Genomic DNA, 24761 nt, shown 5'->3' with positions numbered 1-24761 from the left:
TATATTTTTGATTTTAATTGTTTGGATTGTGCACTTCACATGTTGTAACGGTGTGATCATCCACAGTGTCCATACAACGAACACCCAAAGAAGGCACAATATCCAAAGTGCGGGAGTGAACTGTCACAAATTGACTGATGGTCACTACTACCTGCTCTAAAAATAGGTGCTGGCATGCCTGTCCAGCCAATCATATGATAAAGTGTCCTATTGGTACATAACTATCGGGGGCTGTAAATCTTTAGCCGCCCCTGTCGTCGTGAGCTCGCGCACGAAAAAACCATATATGAAAGTCGCGCCTGCAAATGAAAAATCACTGTTCAAACCACATATGTGAGGTATCACCGCGATCGCCAGAGCAAGAGCAATAATTAAAAAAAAAAAAAAAAAAGAGCTACTCTCTAACTCTAAACTGGTAACCTTTAAAAAAAAATTTAAAGCGTCGCCTATAGAGATTTTTATTGACCGTAATTTGTCGCCATTCCGCGGGTGTGCGCAATTTTAAACCGTAACATGTTGGGTATCTATTTACTCGACATGACATCATCTTTCACAATATACAAAAAAAATGGGCTAACTTTACTGTTTAGTTTTTTTTAAATGCAGTGAATTGTAATTTTTCGTAATTTTTCAAAATAAAAAAAAAAAGGCGTTTGAAAGACCGGTGCACAAACACCGCGTGACAAAAAATATTGCAATGACCACCATTTTTTTTCTCCAGAGTATTTGCTAAAAAAATATAAATAATGTTTGGGAGTTCTAAGTAGTTTTCTAGCAAAAAATACTGATTCTAACTTGTGAACAAAATGTGTCAAAAATGGGCTCGGTCCTTAAGTGGTTAATACCGCTTTTTTAATGATATATTATTCAAATTCAGGCTTTTTATGAAATAGTATGGTACATCTTAGCTTTACCAAATCACATAATTTTGAGGTTTAAAAGTGACCTATTTCTGACTGTAAATAAAGAGAATAAAAAGTTGCATTTCCTGCTAGGCAATGTAGATCACATGGTCTCTGGCCACCAGCCAATAGAGACTTAAAAGGAAAGGTTTCGTTTCTACTTCAGTCAATATGAATTTGTGAGTGAATTTTTTTTTAAATCGCATGTATTGACAAAGTCAAGTAAAATGCCTAGACCTGACTGATGGAACTGTGTTAATTTTCAGGTCAAACACTGGATCCTCCACAGACTGAGTTACCAGAATTGGCTTGTTTGAAGAGCGAGGTAGTCGAAGAAACAGAAGATAAATGTTACTTTAGTTTTAGTCGCTCCCGTGGTCGTCCTAGGAAACCAAGAGCTAATTCCGAACATTGTAAATTCTGTCAGTGCACTGGATCTCAGGAAGTCCCCATAAATGGCCTTTTACAATCAAGCACCCTTATTTCTGAGCAACCACAAGACATGGGCCAGGCAACTGTTCTTTCATGGCTGAGCCAGTGTCAAAATGCAATCATGAACAGTACTGTACTGACACCTGAGAACAGTCCTCCTCGAAGTGACACACCATCTGCTTTTGAAATTGGACCGTGTCCTGGAGCCACAGACACAGATGAGAAAGAGAACAAGTTGTATAATTTGCTTCCTAGGACTCATTGCACTGATTCTTCTCAGAAAAACAATTCTCAAACAAACCGCCTACTTCCCCCACCCTCCCATGCTGCAGCTACACCTACACCACCAGTTCAGGTGAGTTTCAGTGTGTGTAGTCTCTCTTGTACAGTAATGTAGTGTTGTTTTATTTATTCTTATGCATGCCTTAAGTGGTAATAACCCAAAAATTTAATATATTGCAGCTTACCAATCTTTACATGCGGCGGCTGTATCAATTTTCTTTTTTTTTTTTTTCTGCCTTTTTTTCAACTATTTCACCTGGTAATCTAGCCAGTAAACTGCATCTTGCCTTAGGGTGTCTGCGTTCAGGATAAAGTAATAAAGCAGACACCTTTTGACAGGAGCATTGTCCTTTTAGGGGGAGGGTAGTCAGACTTGACTAACAAATTTAAGCTTAACTGCAGGTAGCACTTTATAAGCAGTTACAGCAAACATTGTTTTTTCTTTTTGGATTAAAGTTTTGCATAAATTAATAAAAGCTGACCATTGTAAGCACCCCTGTCGGCCTTAAATGGTTTGCTGTAACAGCTCCTTTTTCTTTTACGTCCTCTGACAGTCGCCGCCCACTCATACAGTCTTCACTACTGGGTATTGGTCTTATCCACAGAAGTAAGCTAGGCAGAAGATTTTGTTAGAAAACATTCACAAAACCTTGTATAGACACACCTACTGGTCCAATACCCCCCTGCTAGCAGCATTCCCAATTCAGTTTGTCTTTTGCCTAGTTAGGGGTAGGCAGGCTTCCCTTGGCTGGGGCTGCAGTCTCAGCCTTTCTTCTTCTTCTTCTTCATTTTTTATTTCTAAAAAAGTGATTTTCTTTACACTGATAGCTTTTTATTTGTTCCTGCGCTTAGTTAGTCAGACTTCGGAAGACTACAGCGTTTGCGGAGCTGGGAATCGCACTGGTTATCCTAGAGCCTTACGGAATCCCAGCCTGCCATTTAGCGTTAGCAGGCTATGCGTACGCCCAGGCCTCGCAAATGACCTGTCCTCAGGGACAAGCCTGCGAAGTGGCTACTTCGCTGGGACGTCTCAACTGCGGTACGCCGCGTGTTGCTAGCATTCTGTTAGGCTGACGACACCCCCACCCAGAGTGGGAGGCTTCCTGTCACAGAGCGGTACCCACGTTTTCGCTGGACTGGTGAGTACCATGCTACCCCTCTGTCTATGGCATGATCTGTTGGGCGGTGTATGTGAGGCCTCTGTTATGGGGATGGCAGTCTATATGGAGTCTGTGATATCCCCCTCATGTCTGTCAGTACGGTTCCCGTGTGTCCCTTCCCGGTCCCTGCGGGGGCGCTATAGCGGTTCTGCCATGGTGTGGGGGGTTTGCGGGGGTCCCTGAGTCCCTGTGGTGCTTGTGCAACGTTTTGGGGGTACAGACATGCTTGTGGGGGCCGCAATCGGTGTAAAACCGCGGGGCTGCCATTTCAGGCGTGGGCATGTGGTTGGCCTCATTGTGAGGGCAGCAGCCATTTTCTGTATTGCTTTGGCGCCCTTCGGGCACCATCTTTAGTGTGGGCAATGTGTTTCCTCATGTGCTCAGCGGCCATTTTCTCGGAGCCTCCCCCATAGTCTTACATTGGCAACCATTTTCTTGTGGCTCACATTGGCAACCATTTTCTTGTGGCTCAGAACTATGTTCTGCCTCTAGTGGCATGACATAATTTCCTTTCTCCTGGCACACAGATCGAGCTGGCAGCGTGGGTACAGTATAGCACACTTCTGGGGGATTTTCTGCTGTTTTTTCTGGTTTATATCTCTGCTGGCAGTTATTACTTTTCAGTGCTTAGTAGCACAGGCTAGTTATTCATTGCGGTGGGAACTGCAGTTATCGCCAATTTAAAGGGCCAGCGCCATTTAATTTCTAAGTGTTCTGATGGAGTCCCAGGATAGCAAATTCCCCTCAGCTCTGGTGGAGGGTTCAGGTACTCCTGAATCCTCTGCAATAGTCTCACTTACTGCTGCACTTACGACTTTAGCGTCCAAAGTGAATCTGTTGATGTCTGAGCGGGCTGCTAAGAAAAGGCCCAGGATTTCTCAGTCTTCTGATTCAGAGCCAGATATGGTTGCCATGGACAGTGCACCCCCTGAGGGGTCTCAGTCCTCTGTCGGATGGGGAGGAGGAGGTGGAGGATTCCCCCTCCGGGTCAGCAAGAGAACGCGCTGCAATGTCTGTTAAAGACACGCTACATTTAGAGGATGAGCCCCCCAGAAGTCGGTTCAGGTTTTTCCCTGTCCCGCTGAGTTTCACGAAACAGTGAATGAACAATGGCACAATTTAAAGCGCAATTTTGTGGTGCCTAAGCGGTTTCAGTACCGTTATCCCTTTGCGTCTCCGGTGGATTCGCGCTGGACCGGGGCCCCTAAGGTGGACCACACTGTGTCCAGGTTAAAAAAAGCCACTTTGATGCCAGCGGTGGAGTCTCTTACCCGCCACTCCTATCTGGTAGCAGATTCCTTGATGAAACCCGTGTTCGCCTCAGTAATGGTCTCTCAGGCTGTGTTGTAGTGGACTAAGGTGCTAAGACGCACCCTTGTGGCTGATTCCGCCCCTCCTGCTACTCTGGAGATGGCGGACCAAATTATTCAGGCTGTTTTATACCTGTGTGACACGGCCTTGGATGAGGCCCCTTTAGTCTCATGCTTATCTGCAGTCGCAGTGACGATCCGTCGCATCGTTTGGTTGAAAAGCTGGTCGGCCGACCAGTCTTCCAAGAGGATGGTGTCTGACATCCCTTATGCTGGGAATCACCTTTTTGGGGACTCCCTGGACGAATTGGTGAAAGGGGTCACTGGAGGTAAGAGCACGCTGCTGCCCCAGGTGTCCAGGGGCAAGTCTTTCCGTGGTAAGCAGGGCCCTTCTTTTAAACCTAACCTTTCGTGCCTTCAAGGCACAAGACAAGGGAAAATCCTTCAAGGCCTTTGGTGGCCAGAAGAAGCCTTGGGCGGGAAAATCAAAAGCCACCCACTCTGGCACGGCGGCCCAGCCCGCCTTGACCTGAAGGGGCGCCCTCACCCGTCTCAGGGGTGGGGGGACGTCTGCGCTGTTTTCCCGAGCCCTGGCTGGCCAAGATTCAGGACAGATGGGTTCAGGAACTCATTCGGTCAGGGTACAAGATCGAATTTCGATCACGCTCCACAAGACAGATTTTTTCCCTCAAATCTTCATTTGACCCCAGATCGTTTCCAAGATCTCCAACGGTCGATTCAGAATCTCCCCGCCCAGGGGGTGATCGTCCCGGTGCCACATCGGGACAAGTTTCGGGTTTTTACTTAAATCTGTTCACGGTGCCCAGAAAGGAGGGCAAGGTGCGTCCAATTCTGGACTTAGTTTCTGAACCGCTTCGTACGGGTTCAAAAATTCTGCAGGGAGTCCCTCCGATCGGTGGTGGCCTCCCTGAGTCCGGGAGATTTCCTGGCTTCCATCAACCTCAAGGATGCGTATTTACACATCCGCATTTACGAAGGTCATCAGAGGTACCTCCAATTCACAAACGCGGAGGAGCACTATCAGTTCATGGCGTTGCCTTTCGGTCTCGCTTCGGCTCCAAGGGTGTTTACCATAAAGTGTTGGCTCCGGTCCTGGCCCTGTTGTGGGCGCAGGGGATTGCAATCCTTGGGTATCTGGACGATCTCCTATTAAGGTCGAGTTCCAGTGCCACTCTGTTGCGCGATCTGTCAACCACGGTTCAGATGCTTCAGGAGTTCGGGTGGACCATCAATTTTCAGAAGTCGATTTTTGTCTCCTGTTCGCCTCCCTTACCTGGGGATGGTTCTGGACTCAGGCAAAAGTCTTCCTGCCGGAGGACAAACTCCGGACTCTGCAGAACGAGGTTAAGTCCCTCAGGGACAACGAGTCCTCATCGCTCAGGACCTGCATGCGGTCCCTGGAATTTATGGTGTCAGCCTTCGAGGCGATACCATTTGCACAGTTCCAAACACGATCTCTGCAAGCAGAGATTCTGTCCAGATGGGACAGACGTCCTCATTCCTTGGAAAGGAGGATCTCGTTGAGCCACCAAGTCAGAGCGGATCTTCTGTGGTGGCTCCAGTCTCCGGCTCTGACGGAAGGGAAATCCTTCCGGCCGTTGTCAGGGACGGTGGTCACCACAGACACCAGCCTGTCGGGCTGGGGTGGCGTTCTGGGCAATTTGTCTGCCCAGGGCACTTGGTCGGAGGTGGAATCCTCCCTGTCGATCAATATCTTGGAACTGCGAGCGATCAGACTAGGTTTGTTCCGTTGATCGGATCGTCTTCAGGGCCGCCCTGTGCGTGTGCAGACGGACAACGCAACTGCGGTGGCTTACATAAATTGCCAAGGGGGCACCAGGAGTGCCGGGGCAGCCAAGGAAGTGGCCGAGATTCTGTCTTGGGCCGAGACGTAGGTCCCGGCGATTTCGGCAGTTCACATTCCAGGTGTGGTGAACTGGCAGACCGACTATCTGAGCCGTCAGACCCTGGACCAGGGGGAATGGTCCCTACACCCGGAGGTGTTTCAGATGCTGTGTGCGCGGTGGGGATCCCCGCATGTGGATCTGTTCGCGTCACGGCTAAACAACAAGGTGGGAAAGTTCGTGGCAAGAACCCGCGACCCTCTGGCAGACGCCTCAGACGCGTTGGTAGTGCCTTGGAATCGGTATCGCCTGATTTATGCCTCCCCCCCCCCAATTCAATTGATGTCCAGGGTTCTTCGCAGGTTGGCCTCGGAACCGAGGTTGGTGATTCTAGTGGCCCCAGACTTACCGCGCCGATCTTGGTACGCGGACATCGTACAACTGGTCGTCGAGCCTCCCTGGCGGCTCCCTCAGGGGGCGATCCTCCATCCTGCTTTACAGTCGCAGGCTTTAACGGCGTGGCTGTTGAAAGCCAGGTCTTGAGAGATCGGGGTCTCTCGTTGGCGGTCATTCCTACCTTACTCAAGGCTAGGAAGGCCTCATCCGGTAAGATTTATTATCGTACCTGGAAGGCTGATTTCGCCTGGTGTGAATCGCAGGGTTTTCATCCTCGCTCCTTTTCGGTGGCGAGGTTGTTAGCTTTCCTGCAATCTGGTGTGGACCAGTGTCTTGCGCTGACCACTATTAAGGGTCAGTTATCTGCGCTGGCCATTCTCTTCCAGCGCCCCTTGGTGTCACATTTCTTGATCCGCACCTTTATTCAAGGGGTGCGTCATCTGGGTCCCCCTGGGAGGGCACCCTTGCCTCCTTGGGACTTGAATTTGGTTCTGTACGTTTTGCAACGTCCTCCCTTTGAGAACATCCAGGAGATTCCTCTGCCTGCGCTGTCACGGAAAGTCGCCTTTCTGGTGGCGATCACATCTGCTCGCAGAGTGTCGGAGTTGGCAGCTTTGTCTTGCCGCTCCCCCTACCTGGTTGTTCATAGGGATAAGGTGGTCTTGCGACCTCCTCAATCTTTCCTTCCAAAGGTGGTGTCCGATTTTCATCTCAACGAGGACATTGTCTTGCCTTCGCTGTGTGCGAAACCTAAGCATCCTGAGGAGTTTGCCTTGCATTCCTTGGATGTATTCTGGGAGATCAGGGTTTACCTGTCTACTAAATCCTTCAGAAAGTCGGATTCTCTTTTTATCCTTCCTGAGGGTCCTTGGAAGGGTATGGCTGCGTCTGCGGCAACCATTTCCAAATGGATCAGACAGACGATTGTACGGGCTTATTCGCTTAGGGAACGGGTTCCGCCCTTCCCTGTCACGGCGCACTCAACCAGAGCGGTGAGTGCGTCTTGGGCCTAGCGCCATCAGGCGTCGGTGTCCCAGGTGTGCAAAGCGGCGACCTGGTTGTTCATGCACACCTTTACAAAATTTTACAAACTTGATGTTTTGGCATCGGCAGATGCCCCCTTTGGCCGCAAGTTCTGAGTGCGGCAGTGCCTTTAGGGGAGACATCGCGTTTTTTTAGCCTGTCACCTCCTGTTGGGGTTTTTTTCCCCCCCTTGGTTATTTTGCTTTGCTGGGTTTGTTTGCTCCTGTTGAGCTTTCCTGTTACCCAGTGTTTTACCTTTCTGGGTCAGATAAGGTTCTTTTCTCTGAACTGGGTGCTGTGTTGCCTTTTAGACGGTTACGTTTCCCACCCCTCACATCTACACTGCTTTGGGACATCCCAGTAGTGAAGACTGTATGAGTGGGCGGCGACTGTCAGAGGACGTAAGAGAAAATAGAATTTTTGTAAGAACTAACCGTAAAATTATTTTCTCTGAGTCCTCTGACAGTCGCAGCCCCCACCCCTCTTTTGGGGTTCATGGACCTATATACTGCTTGCTACCAAACTGAATTGGGAATGCTGCTAGCAGGGGGGTATTGGACCAGAGGGACCGCCCCCTGTAGGTGTGTCTATACAAGGTTTTGTGAATGTTTTCTAACAAAATCTTCTGCCTAGCTTACTCCTGTGGATAAGACCAATGCCCAGTAGTGAAGACTGTATGAGTGGACGGCGACTGTCAGAGGACTCAGAGAAAATAATTTTACGGTAAGTTCTTACAAAAATTATATTATTGGTCTGTTCAAGTAAGTTGAAAAACAGACTTATTGGTTTGATCATCAGGGGAAAATAAAGGAAAAAAGCTTAAAGAATATCAATGCAGCCTTCACATCTAAGAATTGGTGAGCTGTGATTTTAATACAGTTTTGTTTTTAAGTTTAATACCTCTTTTTAATGCACTTGTTCTGGAATAGGACATGACAACCTGTGCTTTTTTTTATCCACCAAAGAAGTCCAGTATTCAGTGCCATGAGTAGTAGTACATGCCACTGCATGTGGAAGATTTTTCTACTCTCAACAGCTGCTGGTAAATTCATGCCAGTGAAGTTAAATCCTGTCCCTTCAGTCAGCCAACGAGCGCAGGGTTTCCCAGTTTTATTCTGGTGTTTTCTCTACAACTTTCTGGAAGTTTCCCTAGTCCTCATCCGCTACTGATAAAATCAGTCTGGTTATGAAAACCCTGGACAGCTCTTTGGTTGGCCAAGCAGTGCAGCTTCCCAGTTCATTTTTACTGGTGGTCCCTCAAGCCTGCAGTTGGCATTGTGTGAAAGTGAATTTTTACTGCTCTACATCATCTCATTGCTCGCTTTATTCAAGAAACCTATCAATTTGTACTTTTACCTTTTGTGTCATTGGTGTTTCTGGTTCTTCCAATTACAAGTGGTCTGTACATTACAGGAGCACAAAGTACGTCTATGGTGATCTGTGCTTGCTGTATACTTTATGTACTTTGCAAGTTGGCCTCATGGGAGAGCCCTTCTCTTTATTTCAGCCAAATGAGGGGCAGCTCTCCTTTCCATTCATGGCTATGGTGATCCCTCTGCTGTAAGACAAACACTACTATTTCTTCATAAAGGATATTTTTTTTACAAACATATTGAGGGGGGTTTCTAAAATTTGACTTCAATGTGCTTTGCAAGGGTTCAACCCTATGTTAGGACGGACTGTGTGAACATCTGGTTCACAACTATTAATAAAGGTCTGCCAGCACAGTACAGACAGAGGTATTTATGGTAAACATAACTCCTCAGCTCCTGTTTTAAATTTACATCGAAGGGAAAAGCAAGGTAGGATTTTTCAGTAAGTAAAATAGAAAGCAGCAATTTTTTTTTTTTTTTAGAAGTTCTGCTATGTGAATGGGAACATCTAGATTTTATGGATTATATGGCTGCGACAAGACCTCCTCAGCCAGAAGGTGCGCCCTCATCCGTATCTGGGGTGGGGGGATGTCTTTGCTGGTTCCCGGATCTGTGGCTATCCCAGATACCAGACAAATGGGTTCAAGAGGTCATACGGTCCTTTTACAAGATTGAGTTTCGATCCGTCCCTCCGGTAAGGTTTTTCCCTTCCAATCTGCGACTGTCCCCGGATTGCTTGCTGGCGCTCTCTGGGGCAGTTCAGGACCTGGTTCAACACGGGGTAATAGTTCTGGTTCTGTGTGGAATGTTTTCAGGGCTTTTATTTAAACCTCTTCACGGTTCCCAGGAAGGAAGGCAGGCAAGGTGCATCCGATCCTGGACCTGAAAGCATTAACTTGCTTTGCGCGAGTCCAAAAATTCAAGATGGAATTGTTTCGCACGGTGGTGGCCTCCCTACATCAGGGGGATTTCCTGGCCTCCATAGACATCAAAGATGCCTACCTTCACGTGCCAATCTGTGCAGGACACCAACGGTTTCTCCATTTTGCCGTGGGAGAGGATCACTATCAGTTTGTGGCGTTGCCCTTTGGTCTCGCCTCTGCTCCTCAGGTCTTCACAACGGTGTTTGCTCAGATCCTGGCTCTGTTGCTGCAGCAGGGGGATATCGGTCCTGGGTTACCTGGGCGATCTGCTTCTCCATGCAGAAGTCTCCTATGGTGCTGGAAACCAATTTGGAAATCACCATGAGAACTCTGGAGGAGTTTGGGTGGATTGTGAACCTTCAGAAGTCGTCCTTGGTCCCTTCCATGAGACTGGACTACCTGGGCCTGACTTTGGGCTCGTCCTCAGCCAGGGTGTTTCTTCCTCCGGAAAAACTCCAGACTGCGGATCAGCTGTTGCTGTCCAGCAAATTGTCGTCCCTTCGGACCTGTATGAGAGTTCTGGGACTGATGGTGTCATCCTTCGAGGTGGTCCCCTTCGTTCACGAGGATCCTCCAGGAGGAAAACCTTCTCAAATGGCACAAGAATCCAAATTCCCTGGACATTCAGATCCAGCGGAGCCGGGTGACCAGAGAGTCCCTGATCTGGTGGCTTTGGTCCTCGATGCTCAAGCAAGGAAAATCCTTCCTCCCTATATATTGGGCAATTGTCACCACGGATGCAAGTCTGTCCCTTGGGGGGAGTTCTCGGCAGGTTATCTGCTCAGGGAGTCTGGCCCCTGGAGGAATCCAGGTTACCGATCAAAGTTCTGGAGCTGAGAGCGATCCGGCTTTGCCTAGTCCACTGGACCGGGTGCCTGCAGGGTTGCCTAGTGCGCATTTAATTGGACAATGCCACGACCATGGCTTATGTCAATCACCAAGGGGGCACCAAAAGTGTCCTTGTGGCCTTGGAAGTAGCAGGCATTTTTCATTGGGGAGTAATGCTTTTGTTCCATCTCCCTCCGCTATTCACGTTCCAGGAGTGGAAAATTGGCAGGCGGATTACCTCGACAGGCCTTGGATGCAGGGGAATGGTCCCTCCATCTGGAGGTGTTCCAGCAGTCGTGCCCTTGTTGGGGCACTTCAGATGTAGATCTGTTGGCGTCTTGGGTCAACCGAAAAGTACAGAGGTTTTGTGGCCCACTCCTGGGATCCTCTGGCAGACGCCGCAGATGCGCTGATGGCCCAGTGGGGTCAGTATCAGCTGATGTATGCCTTTCCTCCTCTCTAGTTGCTGCCAAGACTTATTCGCAGGATCGAGGCGGAAGAGAATTCCGGTCATTCTTGTGGTTCCGGACTGGCCTCGCCAAGCTTGGTACGCCGACCTGGACAAGCTAGTTGCAGACGCTCCTTGGAGACTTCCTCTCAGGGAGGATTTACTGTCTCAAGGTCCAATCTTCCATCCTGCTTTACGGTGGTCGGCTTTCACGGCTTGGCTGTTGAAAGCCAGGTGCTGAAGGACAGGGCATTGTCTGCTTCAGTGATTCCCACTCTGCCTAAAGCGAGGAAAGAGACTTCTAGCAAGATTTATTATCGTACGTGGAAGTCGTCTATTGCGTGGTGTGAGTCTCTGGGGCTCCCCCTCGCTCTTACTCGGTGGTTCGGATGGTGGCTTTCCTTCAACAGAGAGTTGATCAAAAGTTTGCTTTAAGTACTATCAAGGGTCAAGTTACGGCCTTGGCAATTTTTTTCCAAAGGCCGTTGACCACCCATTCTCTGGTGTGTAACTTCATCCAGGAGGTGCGACACTTGGTACCTAAGTTGCGACCTCCATTGCCACCTTGGCACCTTAATTTGGTGCTGTTGGTTCTTCAGAAACCTCCTTTTGAAAGTATTGGGAGATTCCCCTGCTTACCTTATCCCAGAAGTTGGCCTTCTTGGTGGCTATTACTTCTGCGCGCAGGGTGTCAGAACTAGCGGCGTTGTCCTGTCATTCTCCCTATCTGGTGGTTCACAGGGATAAAGTGGTACTTCCATGGATCCTTCCTTCCGAAGGTGGTTTCCAGTTTTCACTTAAATGAGGACATCGTGTTACCTTCTTTGTGTCCTAAGCCAAAACATCCTAAGGAATTTGCACTGCTTACCTTGGATGTGGTTCAGGCAATCAGGGTGTACTTGGTGACTGAGTCTTTTCGAAAGTCATATTCTCTTTGTACTCATGGATGGTCCAAAGGAAGGGCTGCCTGCGTCTGATGCGACTATTTCCAGATGGATCAGACAGACAGTTGTGCAGGCTTATTCAATTAAGGGTCAGGTTCCACCTTTTTCTGTTGAGGTGCATTCTACTCGGGCGCTTAGTGCTTCCTGGGCTTTTCGCCATCTGTGGTTGAGGTTTGCAAAGCGGCTACCTGGTCGTCTGTTCACACCTTTACCAAATTTTATGAGGTGGATGCGCCTGTATCTGCTAATGCCTCTTTTGGCCGGAAAGTTTGGCAGGCTGCTGTTTAGGGGGCTTTTTGGCCTTCCTTGAAGGTGTTTTCTGTTTGTTTCAGGTGGGCCTCCTCTTGTTTTTCTGATGAGTCCTATGTTGTCTATGTTAAGCCTTGGGGACGTTTTTTTCTGCTGTTCCCACCCATCATTTTATGGCACTGCTTTGGGACGTCCCTACTGATATGCTTCAGGAACTGCGTCTGTCAATGAACGATAGAGAAAACTGGATTTTTGACTTACTGTAAAATCCTTTTCTCTTAAGTTCATTGACGGACGCAGTACCCACCCCTCTATTTTGAGTTGGGTTGGTATTTACTTCTAAATAAAAAAGGGAATGATATTTGCGCTTAAGACAGAAAAATACTAAGACAATATAAAATATATGTACACAAGGCTGCTGGCTCTATAGGAAGATCACAGTCCATATAAAGTAGTAGATGTATATTAGAAGCTGCGCCAGACATATATTTAACAATCTAATGGAGTAGAACTGCAGGTAGAAAGAAAGGACCCGATCCAATCAGCCAATCACCAGTGAATAGTGAGAGAGATGAGTTACACCCTGTGCTGACACCCGTAGCCTCTTACCGAAACTTTTGACCCTCCTGTCACAATGTGGTCAAACAGGCATAAGAGCAAACGGCGCTCGGCGTAAATTATGGTTCCTAGTCACATTCCTTAGCAGGGAGAGAGAACTTCATAATTCACAGATGTACAATGCCTTCACAGGACCCCACAGAAGTGTCTTTCACATGCAGGCTCAGAAAAAAGACAGAGGGGCAACCAATCGTGAAGTACATCGAGGCACATGAATTTATTAAAAAGTAATGCACTAACATAATAGACATCATATAACCGCATCAATGGATAAAATCGCGGTATGTAGCGTGCTCAGCTCCGATACGTCCGCCTTACGCGTATCGTCTAACATCTATGACCTCTTCAAAGGCGTGGTATAACGGTGTGAGTACGCATTTAAATAAGCTGGCGCCCGGAAGTGACACTTCCTTCCTGTTGTGTCACTTCCAGACGCCAGCTTATTTAAATGCGTGCTCACACCGTTCTACCGCGCCTCTGAAGATGTCATAGATGTTTGACGATACGCGTAAGGCGGACGTATCGGAGCTGAGCACGATGCATACCGCGGTTTTATCCATTGATGCTGTTATATGATGTCTACTATGTAAGTGCATTACTTTTTAATAAATTTATGTGCCTCGATGTACTTCATGATTGGTTGCCCCTCTGTCTTTTTTTCTGAGCCTGCATGTGAAAGACACTTCTGTGGGGTCCTGTGAAGGCATTGTACATCTGTGAATTGTGAAGTTCTCTCTCCCTGCTAAGGAATGTGAGGAATGTGACTAGGAACCATCATTTACGCCGAGTGCTGTTTGCTCTTATGCCTGTTTGACCACTCTGTGACAGGAGGGTCAAAAGTTCCGGTAAGCGGCTACGGGTGTCAGCACAGGGTGTAACTCCTCTCTCTCACTATTCACTGGTGATTGGCTGATTGGATCGGGTCCTTTCTTTCTACTTGCAGTTCTACTCCATTAGATTGTTCATGGACTGTATTACTGTGATAGATTGTTTAATATATGTCTGGCGCAGCTCCTAATATACATTTCTCTAGCGCTCATCGACAGACGTAGTCCTCGGTGATACACCACCTTCGGGTTATGTTACCTCCGCAGGAGCAGGACTAGACAGGAAATTAAAAAGCTCTGGCCACACCCTAGGGGCAGTCCCAGAGGGTATATCCTCTCTCTCTCTGCCTCAGCAAATCAGTTATTTTCTGTCTAGTTAGGAGTAAGGACCTAGATACCTTGCTGGGATCTTAGGTCCTGGCAAGAATTTTTTTCTAAAAGGATTTTTGGACAGCTTTTTTTCTCCAGTGTTCCTGTGAGATCTTCAAGCAAGAAAGCTGAACTGGGCGACGGGCTGGATGTTGAGATCCGGTGGTCACCCCAGTTCAGCCTACGAGCGCGTGCAGGCCATAGCTCCGCGCTGGGTCGGCCGCGACAAAGTCCCATTAAAAGGACTGAACCCGCGAGTTAAACGTCTCGCTGAAACGCCAAAGACCATGAGTCACGGCGTCCGTATCGGTCGACAGCCCTCCCGCCCCGGTGGAGAGGGGTACTGTCAGGAGTTGGTGCCCGCCTGGTTCCGGTATGGTGAGTAGTATGTTCCCCCTTTTTCCCTGACGGGTTTTGTGGTGAACGCGGGCCCCTCTCTGTATGGTAAGAAAGAGTTTCTTTCTATCCTATAACATGTCACAAATCCTCCTACTTTGAGTGTGATTTTATGTGTGCAAAAAGCCAGGAGGCTTGGTTTGGGAGCTAACAATCTATTGTATACATGTTTTTAAAGATGTAATCTGTGGCATTCTGGGAATCTTATGGGTTAAGTATAAGCTACCTACCAGTCAGAAGCCATGGACATGTAGACTGCCTTCCAAGTCAGATCTCCAGCTAATAGCAGGCCTCCCGAATGGCCATGCGGTCCGCCAGGGCCGGTACCGCCAACCACGCCATATCCCCATGCAGAGAGAGTGTTGTGTGCCTGCAGCACACCGCTAGTCAGCACAGGCCGCCGCCATTTTTTTTGCTGGATCGCACGAGCCGCCATTTTGGCGTAGCCTCGTGTCTCCAGCATGGGGGCGGCCATGTTTTAGGTGATCCAAACACCTCGTGGAGCTTGGGGGAGGCGCCGGAAGGCGTGCAGAGGGGCGGAGCCGCCTCCTTTCTTCCTGGGCAGCCAGCCAAAAGACTTCCTGTTTGTCTAAGACAGCGCTGTAAGCTGTTGCAGTTCAACTCTGAACATCAAGTGGTGAGCCTGGGGGTCTATCTCTCTCTCTCTCAATCGATAGGGATCCCTAGCAGGTAACACTAAGGGGTTTTTTTTTGTGGCGCTGAGGGTCAAAAAAAAAAAAAAAAAAAAAAAGTTTTTTCTTTACTTTGAATTATATCATCCAGGAAGTAACTGGAGTTATTATGGACCCTGCCACACATATTCCCCCACCTGTTTCCCTCGAGGGGGCCTCGGGACCCGCCGGTGTACAGAGTATAGAGTCATTTACAGCAATTTTGGAGTCTATGGTGGCTCGGGTGGAGGCGGCCTGTCAGGGACGGGGGTCAAGGAAGCGACCCCCGCCTACCCCTATACTATCTGACACCTCTGACTCTGATTCAGAGATGGTCACTGCAGTTGCAGGTTCCTCTGCAAGGGCTGCTATCCCAGGTAAAGCCCCCTCAGACAGTGAGGAGGACGCTTCTTCTCCTGCTATAATTCAGGAAGAAGCATTGGTGGACGCACTAGTTGTGGCAGTGCAAGAAACCTTAAAACTTGAGGCTTTACCGGCAGAGGCAACTGAAACAGAGAGGCCTTTTGGGACTAATAAGCCCATCAAGACGGCGAAGGCTTTTCCTGTACCTAAATGTTTTGGAAATCAGATTAAAGGAGAATGGGAACATTCTAAACGTACCTTTACTATTTCCAAGCGTATTGCTAGACGCTATCCGTTTGAGGAATCCATCATTAAGAAATGGACGGTACCACCAGTCGTGGATCCGCCTATTTCCAGGCTGAATAAAGCCACGGTTATTCCAGTGGAGGACACTTCGTCCTTTAAGGATCCGGTGGATCGAAAGATAGAAGCGGAGTCCCGCACTATCTTTTCTCTGATAGGGTCAGCATTTAGACCAGTAATTGTTATTTGTCTAGTTTCCCAGACACTTACAGAATGGGCGAAAATGGTACGCCAAGATCTTAGGGGAAAAGATATTCCCCAGGAGACATCTGATTTGATAGAACAGATCATACAAGGGCTACGGTTTATCTGTGACGCAGCCTTGGACACTACTCCCTTGTTAGGGCATGCATCTAAGTTAGCAGTGATCCTCAGACGTGTGCTGTGGTTAAAATGCTGGTCAGCTGACCTAGGTTCCAAAAAGACTTTGACCAATCTCCCTTTCCAGGGGAATCGTCTATTTGGAGCCAACCTAGATGAAATCATTAAGGATGCCACCGGGGGCAAGAGTACTTTTTTGCCACAGGCTGCAAAAGCTAAGGAACCTCGCAACAAGCGAGGACCTTTCTTTACCGCCCATAAAGGGCGCCCGGCTGGTACTTCCGGGAAAGGCAAGACTCCTCCAGGAGGGTTCAAGAAGGGCTGGTCGGACAAGCAGAGGACCAACCCAGCCAAACCCGAAGTAAAGGAGTACACAGCCTGAAGGTGCGCCCCCACCCGATTTCAGGGTGGGGGGACGTTTTCACCGGTATTCAGGACATTAGATCGAGCATCAACCACTACTACCGGTGCGATTCTTCCCTTCCAACATTTAAGTACAGGAAGCGGTAGTTACCGTTCCCTGTATAGATCTTTTCCTTTACCTTTTCCTAAGATTAGTCCCGATACCTCACAGGAATCGGATCTGATTGACCAGATAGGCCAAGAAGCCTCTAGTCGGGTGACTTCGGTCCCTGAGGTTCAACCAGAAAAGATCACCTTTCCTGATAACTATCAGGTATTTGATAAATGTGTGGGAACAGAAAACGACCAGACTTTCTCGGATGGTCGGGGCCAGATAGCTCTAGGGACGCCTGGTTCAGATCCAATCAGCGCCAGTGGTCCTAGAAATTCTAGGCTGGCCTCTTCAAGCCGGCCTGGCCGACTTGGACATGTTAGTCGCAGACGTTCCGTGGGAACTTCGTCTCAGGGAGTGTCTGTAGTCTCAAGGACCTATTTACCTTCGTGCTTTACAGTCGCTGGTTTTAATGGCCTGGCCATTGAGACCCAAGTACTGAAGGACAGAGGTTTGTCTACTTCAGTCATTCCTACCCTTATTAAAGCAAGGAAAGCGACTTCCAGCAAAGTCTATTATCACACATGGAAGACTTATATTGCGTGGTGCGAATCTTTAGGATTTCCTCCACGTACCTATTCGGTGTCTCGAATATTGGCCTTTTTGCAACAAGGGGTTGAGCAGAAGCTAGCCTTGAGCACCATCAAGGGTCAAGTTTCAGCATTAGCAATCTTCTTTCAGAAACCTTTAGCTACCAAATCCTTGGTGCGGAATTTCATCCAGGGGGTGCGGCACCTGGCTCCTCCAGTCCGCGCGCCCTTACCGCCCTGGGATCTTAATTTGGTTTTGTCGGTTCTACAGAAACCTCCCTTTGAAAACATCAGGGAGATTCCCTTGCTTACTTTATCCCAGAAGGTGGTCTTCTTGGTGGCTATTACTTCTGCTCGCAGGGTGTCAGAACTGGCTGCATTATCATGCCAGTCCCCATACCTAGTGATTCATAGGGATAAGGTAGTACTTCATCCTAAGCCATCTTTTCTTCCTAAGGTGGTTTCAGATTTTCATCTGAATGAAGATATTGTACTACCTTCCTTGTGTCCTCAGCCCAAGCATCATCGGGAACATGCGTTGCATTCCTTGGATGTGGTTCGGGCAATCAGGGTATACCTGAAAGCTACGGAATCATTCCGTAAGACGGATTCACTTTTTGTGATCACGGATGGCCCCAGAAAGGGTTTGCCTGCATCTGCCGCGACCATTGCCAAATGGATTAGACAAACGGTGGTACAGGCTTATTCTATTAAGGGTCAGAGTCCTCCGTTCCCTGTTAGGGCGCACTCCACTCGAGCGCTCAGTACTTCCTGGGCCTTTCGCCATCAGGCGTCAGTGGTCCAGGTATGTAAGGCGGCCACTTGGTCGTCGGTACATACCTTTACTAAATTCTATAAAATTGATGTGACGGCATCGGCGGATGCCTCATTTGGCCGCAAGGTTTTGCAGGCCGCAATTTGAGGAGACCGGTGGTCTACCTCGAGGGTTTTTTTCTGTTTGAAAATTTTTTTGTTGAGTCTCATCATTAAGGATGAGCATTGTAAACTTCTAGTTGGCACCGGTTGGGCCTTCTAGATTGGGATTTGATTTCCATTTTCCCACCCCTCAGTTGTGATACTGCTCTGGGACGTCCCGAAGGTGGTGTATCACCGAGGACTACGTCTGTCGATGAGCGCTAGAGAAAAATGGATTTTTGTAAAATCTTACCGTAAAATCCTTTTCTCTTAGCTCATCGACAGACGTAGTCCCCGCCCCTCTGTTTTGGAGTTGGGTTGGGTTAAATTCTCTAAGCACTGCTTTTTCACATAACTGATTTGCTGAGGCAGAGAGAGAGAGGATATACCCTCTGGGACTGCCCCTAGGGTGTGGCCAGAGCTTTTTAATTTCCTGTCTAGTCCTGCTCCTGCGGAGGTAACATAACCCGAAGGTGGTGTATCACCGAGGACTACGTCTGTCGATGAGCTAAGAGAAAAGGATTTTACGGTAAGATTTTACAAAAATCCATTTTTACTTCTCTGACACTGCTTTGATACAAAACTGACATCAAATGCAGGAATAGTGAGGGTGTACCCTCTGGGGCTGCCCATAGGCGTAGCCAGAACTTTTTATCTGTCTAGTGTCCTACTCCTGTAGGGGGCAGTATAACCCTACTGATATGCATTAGGAACTGCGACCATCAATGAACTTAAGAGAACAGGATTTTACGGTAAGTCGAAAATCCCATTTTTTTTTTTTTTTTTTTAAGTTCTGCTATGTGAATGGGAACATTTAGTTTTTATACTCGGCATCAAGACAATGAGCATTCCTAGGTCAGCATCCCATGCAATAGCTGTTTTCTATCTGTTGGCTAAAAATACTGATATGGGGTTGTGTATGATCATGGGTTACACTGCTGAAGTTACCCCAAGAGATCAATCCTGTTGTACACGATATATTTAGGCAATACGGTTGTTAGATGAAGGGTTTTCACCTGACCTAAAAGCGTAGTTATAACCAAAGAGGGCAGTAACAGCCAACTTTGCTGGAGCTATCCCTTGATCTCTCTTAAATGTTGATCTAAAAAATGTTATGAGAATATTGACTACCCGATTGCTACCCCATATCCAGTAACATGTTGTTCCTGATCAACAGTGATGAGCTCAGGCGTCTTCTGACACGAGACTAAACCCACCTGAGATATCCCTCCTAGAAGCTGTCAAAGCTGACAGCCAGTCATAGGCAGCAGAAGCATTTCCCGGCCCTGCAGCTGCACATAAACCAACACCTTACATATGTCAGCTGTCTGGTGGCTGATTGCTTCCTAGTGGGATTGCTCAGGTGGGTTTAGACTTTTGTCCGAACACAACTAAGCTCATCCCTACTGATCAATCTGATTTCATTCCAGAAAGACAAGCGAGAGACAAACCTGAACTACTTGGACGTTCATGGATGTCCTTGGTTTGCGGTGGGTGTTACATTTTTCAGCCCACGATTTTGATTGTAGCAGAAGTGCTTCAAATGGCTAAATAGTCCCACCACCCTTCCCGAGCTCTGCCGTCCAATCGCAGGACCGCTCTTTCTGTGACCCCCAGAAACCGGGAGTGACTACTATGTCATCACTTCTGGTTCCACCTCTTTGTTTACCTGGCCGTTAGCGACCAGGAAAGCAGCAGATCTGACCGATCTGTGTTTGATCAGCTGCATTGGAGGCCTGAGCAGAGATTTGGGGTCTACTAGACAACAGATCTCTCCATAAAGAGGAACTGTTATAGCCCATGCTGTCACAAGGGATGTAGTTCATCCCTTGTGATAGCAATAAAGTTAATCCAAAAAAGAAAATGATTTCGTTTGAAAAAACAGTGTGACATAAAATCTCATCTTTTTTTGTTACTTCACCGAACATTGGCATTCCGTGTTCCTTCCTTCAGAGCTTGTTTTATGAATGAATATAGCTTTCACTGATTAGCTTTACAGTAACTGGTTAAATGAAATATCCCCTTTAAATGGCTCACATAATACATCGGAAAGTTGGGAACTAACATTCCTGCTAGTCTGACGTGTTTTTGAACCCCATTTTAGCTCTTTAGCTAGAACCATCAAAGCAGACCTTAATCCTGTGGGACTTCCAAAATACTTTTGCATCCAGTTCTTGCAATATACACTCACTGGCCACTTTATTAGGTACACCTTTCTAGTACTGGGTTGGACCCGCTTTTGCCTTCAGAACTGCCTTTATTCTTTGTGGCATAGATTCAACAAGGTGTTAGAAACATTCCTCAGAGATTTCGGTCCATAGTGACATGATAGCATCAGGCAGTTGCTGCAGATTAGTCAGCTGGACATCCGTGATGCGAATCTCCCATTCCACCACATCTCAAAGGTGCTCTATTGGATTGAGATCTGATGACTGTGTGGAGGCCATTGGAGTACAGTGAATTCATTGTCCTGTTGAAGAAATCAGTTTGAGATGATTTGAGCTTTGTGACATGGTGCATTATCTTGCTGGAAGTAGCCATCAGAAGACTGTAGTAAAAAAGGGATGGACATGGTCAGCAACAATGATCCTACCATCTGAATGTCGCAGCTGAAATCGAGACTCATCAGACCAGGCGCTGTTTTTCCAATCTTCAATTGTCCAATTTTGGTGAGCCTGTGGAAATTGTAGCCTCAGTTTCTTCTTAGTTGACAGGAGTGGCACCCACAGTGGTCTTCTGTGGCTGTAGCCCATCTGCTTCAAGGTTCGATGTGTTGTGCGTTCAGAGATGGTATTCTGCATACTTTGGTTGTAACAAGTGGCTATTTGAGTTACTGTTTTATTTTTGGCATCTCAAATCAGTTTGCCCATTCTCCTCTGACATCAACAAAGTATTTTTGTACACACAACTGCCGCTCACTGGATATTTTCTATTTTTTTGGACCATTCTCTATAAACCCTAGAGATATTGTGTGTGACAATCCCAATAGATCAGCGGCCTGTCTGGCACCAACAACCATCCCACGCTCAGTCACTTAAATCCCTTTTCTTCCTCATTTTGATGCTCAGTTTGAACTTTAGCAAGTCATTTTCACCATGTCTAGATGCCTAAATGCATTGAGTTTGCTGCCATGTGATTGACTGATTAGCAATTTGTGTTACCATGCAATTGAACAGGTGTACCTAATAAAGTGGCAGGTGAGTGTATATGGGTAGGGAAAAGGCTTAGAAAAGCCTATTTGACATTGAAGTGGATGGTGACTTCCCTGCCTTCAGAATACACTGATTAAATCTGCCAGCTTTAGCCAACATCTTTGAATGGCAAAAATTGGACCTGATATCTTTCAAGATAAAAAGTAATCCTCTAATTGGCCCAACGGTCAAAACAATAGGGCTCCTTTTTCAGACCACTGCCTTGTCTGCTTTAGCAAGTCCTTGGACTCCAATCATGGGTTCCTCACATTCCCCTCGAAGTGCTTCAAACCCTGAATTTCTAACGCTTATACAGAAGGGCATTTTTAGAGTCTCTGGAAGACCTTGAAACTTTATTCACCTGGGCCTAAAAAGAATGCATTATTCTCTTTGCACATAAACTTCCCTGGCCAACAAAAACCAAGAGAGTGGGTATAAAACGATTGACAGCTTGGTATAGGACTCTTGAGAAACGACATTAGATATACCCCCAGGTTACCCAACTAAGAGGCAGGAGGCAAACGTCTTCATATCTTTTGGGATTTTCACTGGTAACAGGATTTCTAGAATATAGTTATTCAAAATGTAATAATTGTGACAGGTGTATCTCTTAAGAATTTTCTTATTACACAAAACATGCCTTTATCAATAAAGAAATACAAAAACTCGATTCTCAATCATCTCTTGACTGCAACTAGGGCATGTATACCCACAATGTGGGAAAAAAAACTGAACCCCACCACTAAGATGCAGTGGTATGCCAGAACTGGTGAGATACCATGAATGGAGAACCTCACCCTTTTTTTTTTTTTTTTTTTCAATCTTTTTATTGAGAAAATATAGCAATATATATCACGGTACAGAGTACGAAAATATGTTAGTATGCGTGGAGTGATTCAACAAACTCTGGTTATATGGTTAACAAGAGCAACAACAAATGTAAGCGCCTGTAATAAGGAACCAGGGATACTCTCTGTAGACATCTTCTTAGGACGTTGAGACAAGCCCTTGCGGCTGGTTATAAGCCCGGGTGTCAGATGCAATCTAATGGTTTGAGTTAACACATAAGATAAAGTATTATTGTGTATAAAGGGTTGTCATGTGGGCAGTTTGCTGAAACTAGGGTCCCTTTTAGCAGGTGTGGTATGAATATGGCTAGTGGCATAAGTGTGATTCAGTAGTCGTGAGCTGGTGTGGGCACTGTCGAATGCTTCATTCGTCTCTGTAAAGCACAGATGGCATTCAAGTTATAGACGTACATAGTACGCTGGGTGAGGACAAGAATCTCACTTTTTACCTTTAGAAACCAGTAAGAGAGAAATTTCTGCATGTGGACGCCTTGGTTACTTTACAAGGACAATCGCAACCCCAAATCAACAGGAAAACCATATCCACCCAGGGGAGTTTAAAATCTCTTGGTCAATGTACAACTGCTACTGTGGGTTCTTGTGTGCAGGTGTTCCTGTGCAACTCCACCAGCCCTTACACAGATGTTAACAGTGCTCACCCTGTCACTCCAGTGACCAGTTGATTTCCTTCCAGTTTTTTCTGTGGCTACTATGTATTCTTTAGTTGGGTATGATACTGGCTGAAACCTTGTTACAGGCCTCCTCATTGCCATCTAGGTAGTTGAGGAGTTAGTCTCTCAACCTTAAGCAACCTTTTGTTTGACCTTTGCTTTAATCTCTGACAAACCAAGTTGAGTCACTGCATCTGTACCTAAGACCTACACATTATGTAGAATACTGTATGCCTGCGCAGGGCAGTGTTTACCTTTACGGGGAAGAACAGTTATTCCATGCAGGCAATCCCATTGATATATTTTGGGATGCAGCGACTGCACAAACACAGCCGCTGTGCCCCATTATGGCATCCATGTGGGGTTGTGTACACACACACAGCTTAGGAACATGCACCCACACGTCTGTCATATTGGGACACTGTATCCATGCAGCTGCTGTGTCCAAATGTGACTGCCTGCACAGGGATACACGGAACGCACCGCCTGTGGGTAAATGTGGCATTACACAGGCATAAGGTATCCTAAGGACTTAGTTAATTTTCGGCTCTTGTTTGAAGAGGCTCCTTTATGATCTGCTTCTGCTGTCTGCTAGGGGCTGCCTCTGACCTGTGTGCATTAGAATCCTTTCCCTCCCTTCCTACTCAATCCTACAGACATGCTAGGCATCTCTGGTTTAGATCAGGATACCTTTGCATATGTTACTAGATGTAGGCTCTCTGCCTTCTCTGAAGGAAGAATCATTCAGACCAATTTCAGTCTGCATCTATTACACCTACTGAAAGAATTTTTCTCCTTATTGTGGCAGTCAGATTTACCCTTTAAATTAGTGGCATCAACGGCTTCTGCTTGTAATCACCTCATCCTTCTACCTTGCTGAACCATGGAGCACATTTGGAAAATTGGCTGTAAGTTATTTTTTCAGCCGTGTTGGTCTGCTAAAAGCTTACTGGCTTTGTTGACGCATGATTCCTCTGTCAGTACTCATGCTTGGGCACTCTACAGGCATGGCCAAAAGGTTTGAAAATGACACAAATATTAATTTTCATAAAGTCTGCTGCTTCAGTGTTTTTATATCTTTTTGTCAGATGTTGATGTTAATATGGTATATACTGAAGTATAATTACAAGCATTTCATAAGTGTCAAAGGCTTTATTGAAAAATACATTACGTTTCTGCAAAGAGTCAATATTTGCAATGTTGACCCTTCTTTTCAAGATCCCTGCAATTCGCCCTGGTGTGCTGTCAGTCAACTTCTGGGCCACATCCTGACGGATGGCAGAGCATTCTTGCTTAATTAATGCTTGGAGTTTGTCAGAATTTGTGGGGGTTTTTTTTTGGTTCACCCGCTGTTTTAGTATTGACCACACGTTGTCCATGGGATTAAGGTCTCGGGAGTTTCCTGGCCATGGACCCAAAATGTTTTAGTATTGACCACACGTTGTCCATGGGATTAAGGTCTCGGGAGTTTCCTGGCCATGGACCCAAAATGTCGATGTTTTGTTCCCCAAGCCACGTAGTTATCACCTTTTGGCAAGGTGTTCCATCATCCTGGAAAAGGCATTGTTCGTCACCAAACTGTTCTTGCATGGTTGGAAGAAGTTGCTCTCGGAGGATGTTTTTGTACCATTCTTTATTCATGGCTGTGTTCTTGGGCCAAATTGTGAGTGAGCCCACTACCTTTGCGGAAATGCATCCCCACACATGAATGATCTCAGGATGCTGTGGTATTTTTTATTTTTTTAGGATTAAGCTCATTTACTTTGCAATTAATCTGATCACTCTTTATAACATTCTGGAGTATATACAAATTGCCATCATAAAAATTGAGGCAGCAGACTTTGTAAAAATTGTTATTTGTGTCATTCTCAAAATATTTGTCCACGGCTGTGGATATGGTGTTGAACTCAGGACGACTTTTATCAGAAGCATTGGTCCCTCCAGTGGCTCTTTGAGCGGCAAGCATTCCCGAATTTTCAGTTTCTTTTCTTTTGTTTTTTCTTGAGCCTATTAACCATTGTTGCTATACTGTCCACCCAGTTTTGGACTTCTTTTGGGCATCCAAACAGTCTAGAAATTCTTGTTCCCC

The 24761-nt window shown here is 46.8% G+C and overlaps 1 protein-coding gene across 1 annotated transcript in view; it reads left to right on the top strand.

Moving 5' to 3' along the window:
- BAZ2A (bromodomain adjacent to zinc finger domain 2A) overlaps positions 1-24761 on the top strand; it is a 121703-nt gene that overhangs the window by 80276 nt on the left and 16666 nt on the right. The window contains exon 20 of the mRNA XM_082245174.1: positions 1169-1689. Within this exon, the coding sequence (XP_082101300.1) occupies positions 1169-1689 (521 nt within the window). The remainder of the gene's footprint in view (positions 1-1168; positions 1690-24761) is intronic.

Source organism: Pelophylax lessonae (assembly GCF_965119305.1).
Source record: "Pelophylax lessonae genome assembly, chromosome: 2".
In the NCBI taxonomy this organism is placed as follows: Eukaryota; Metazoa; Chordata; class Amphibia; order Anura; family Ranidae; genus Pelophylax; species Pelophylax lessonae.
Note: the sequence above shows the minus strand (reverse complement) of the source record. Positions and strands in the feature narration are given on the sequence as shown.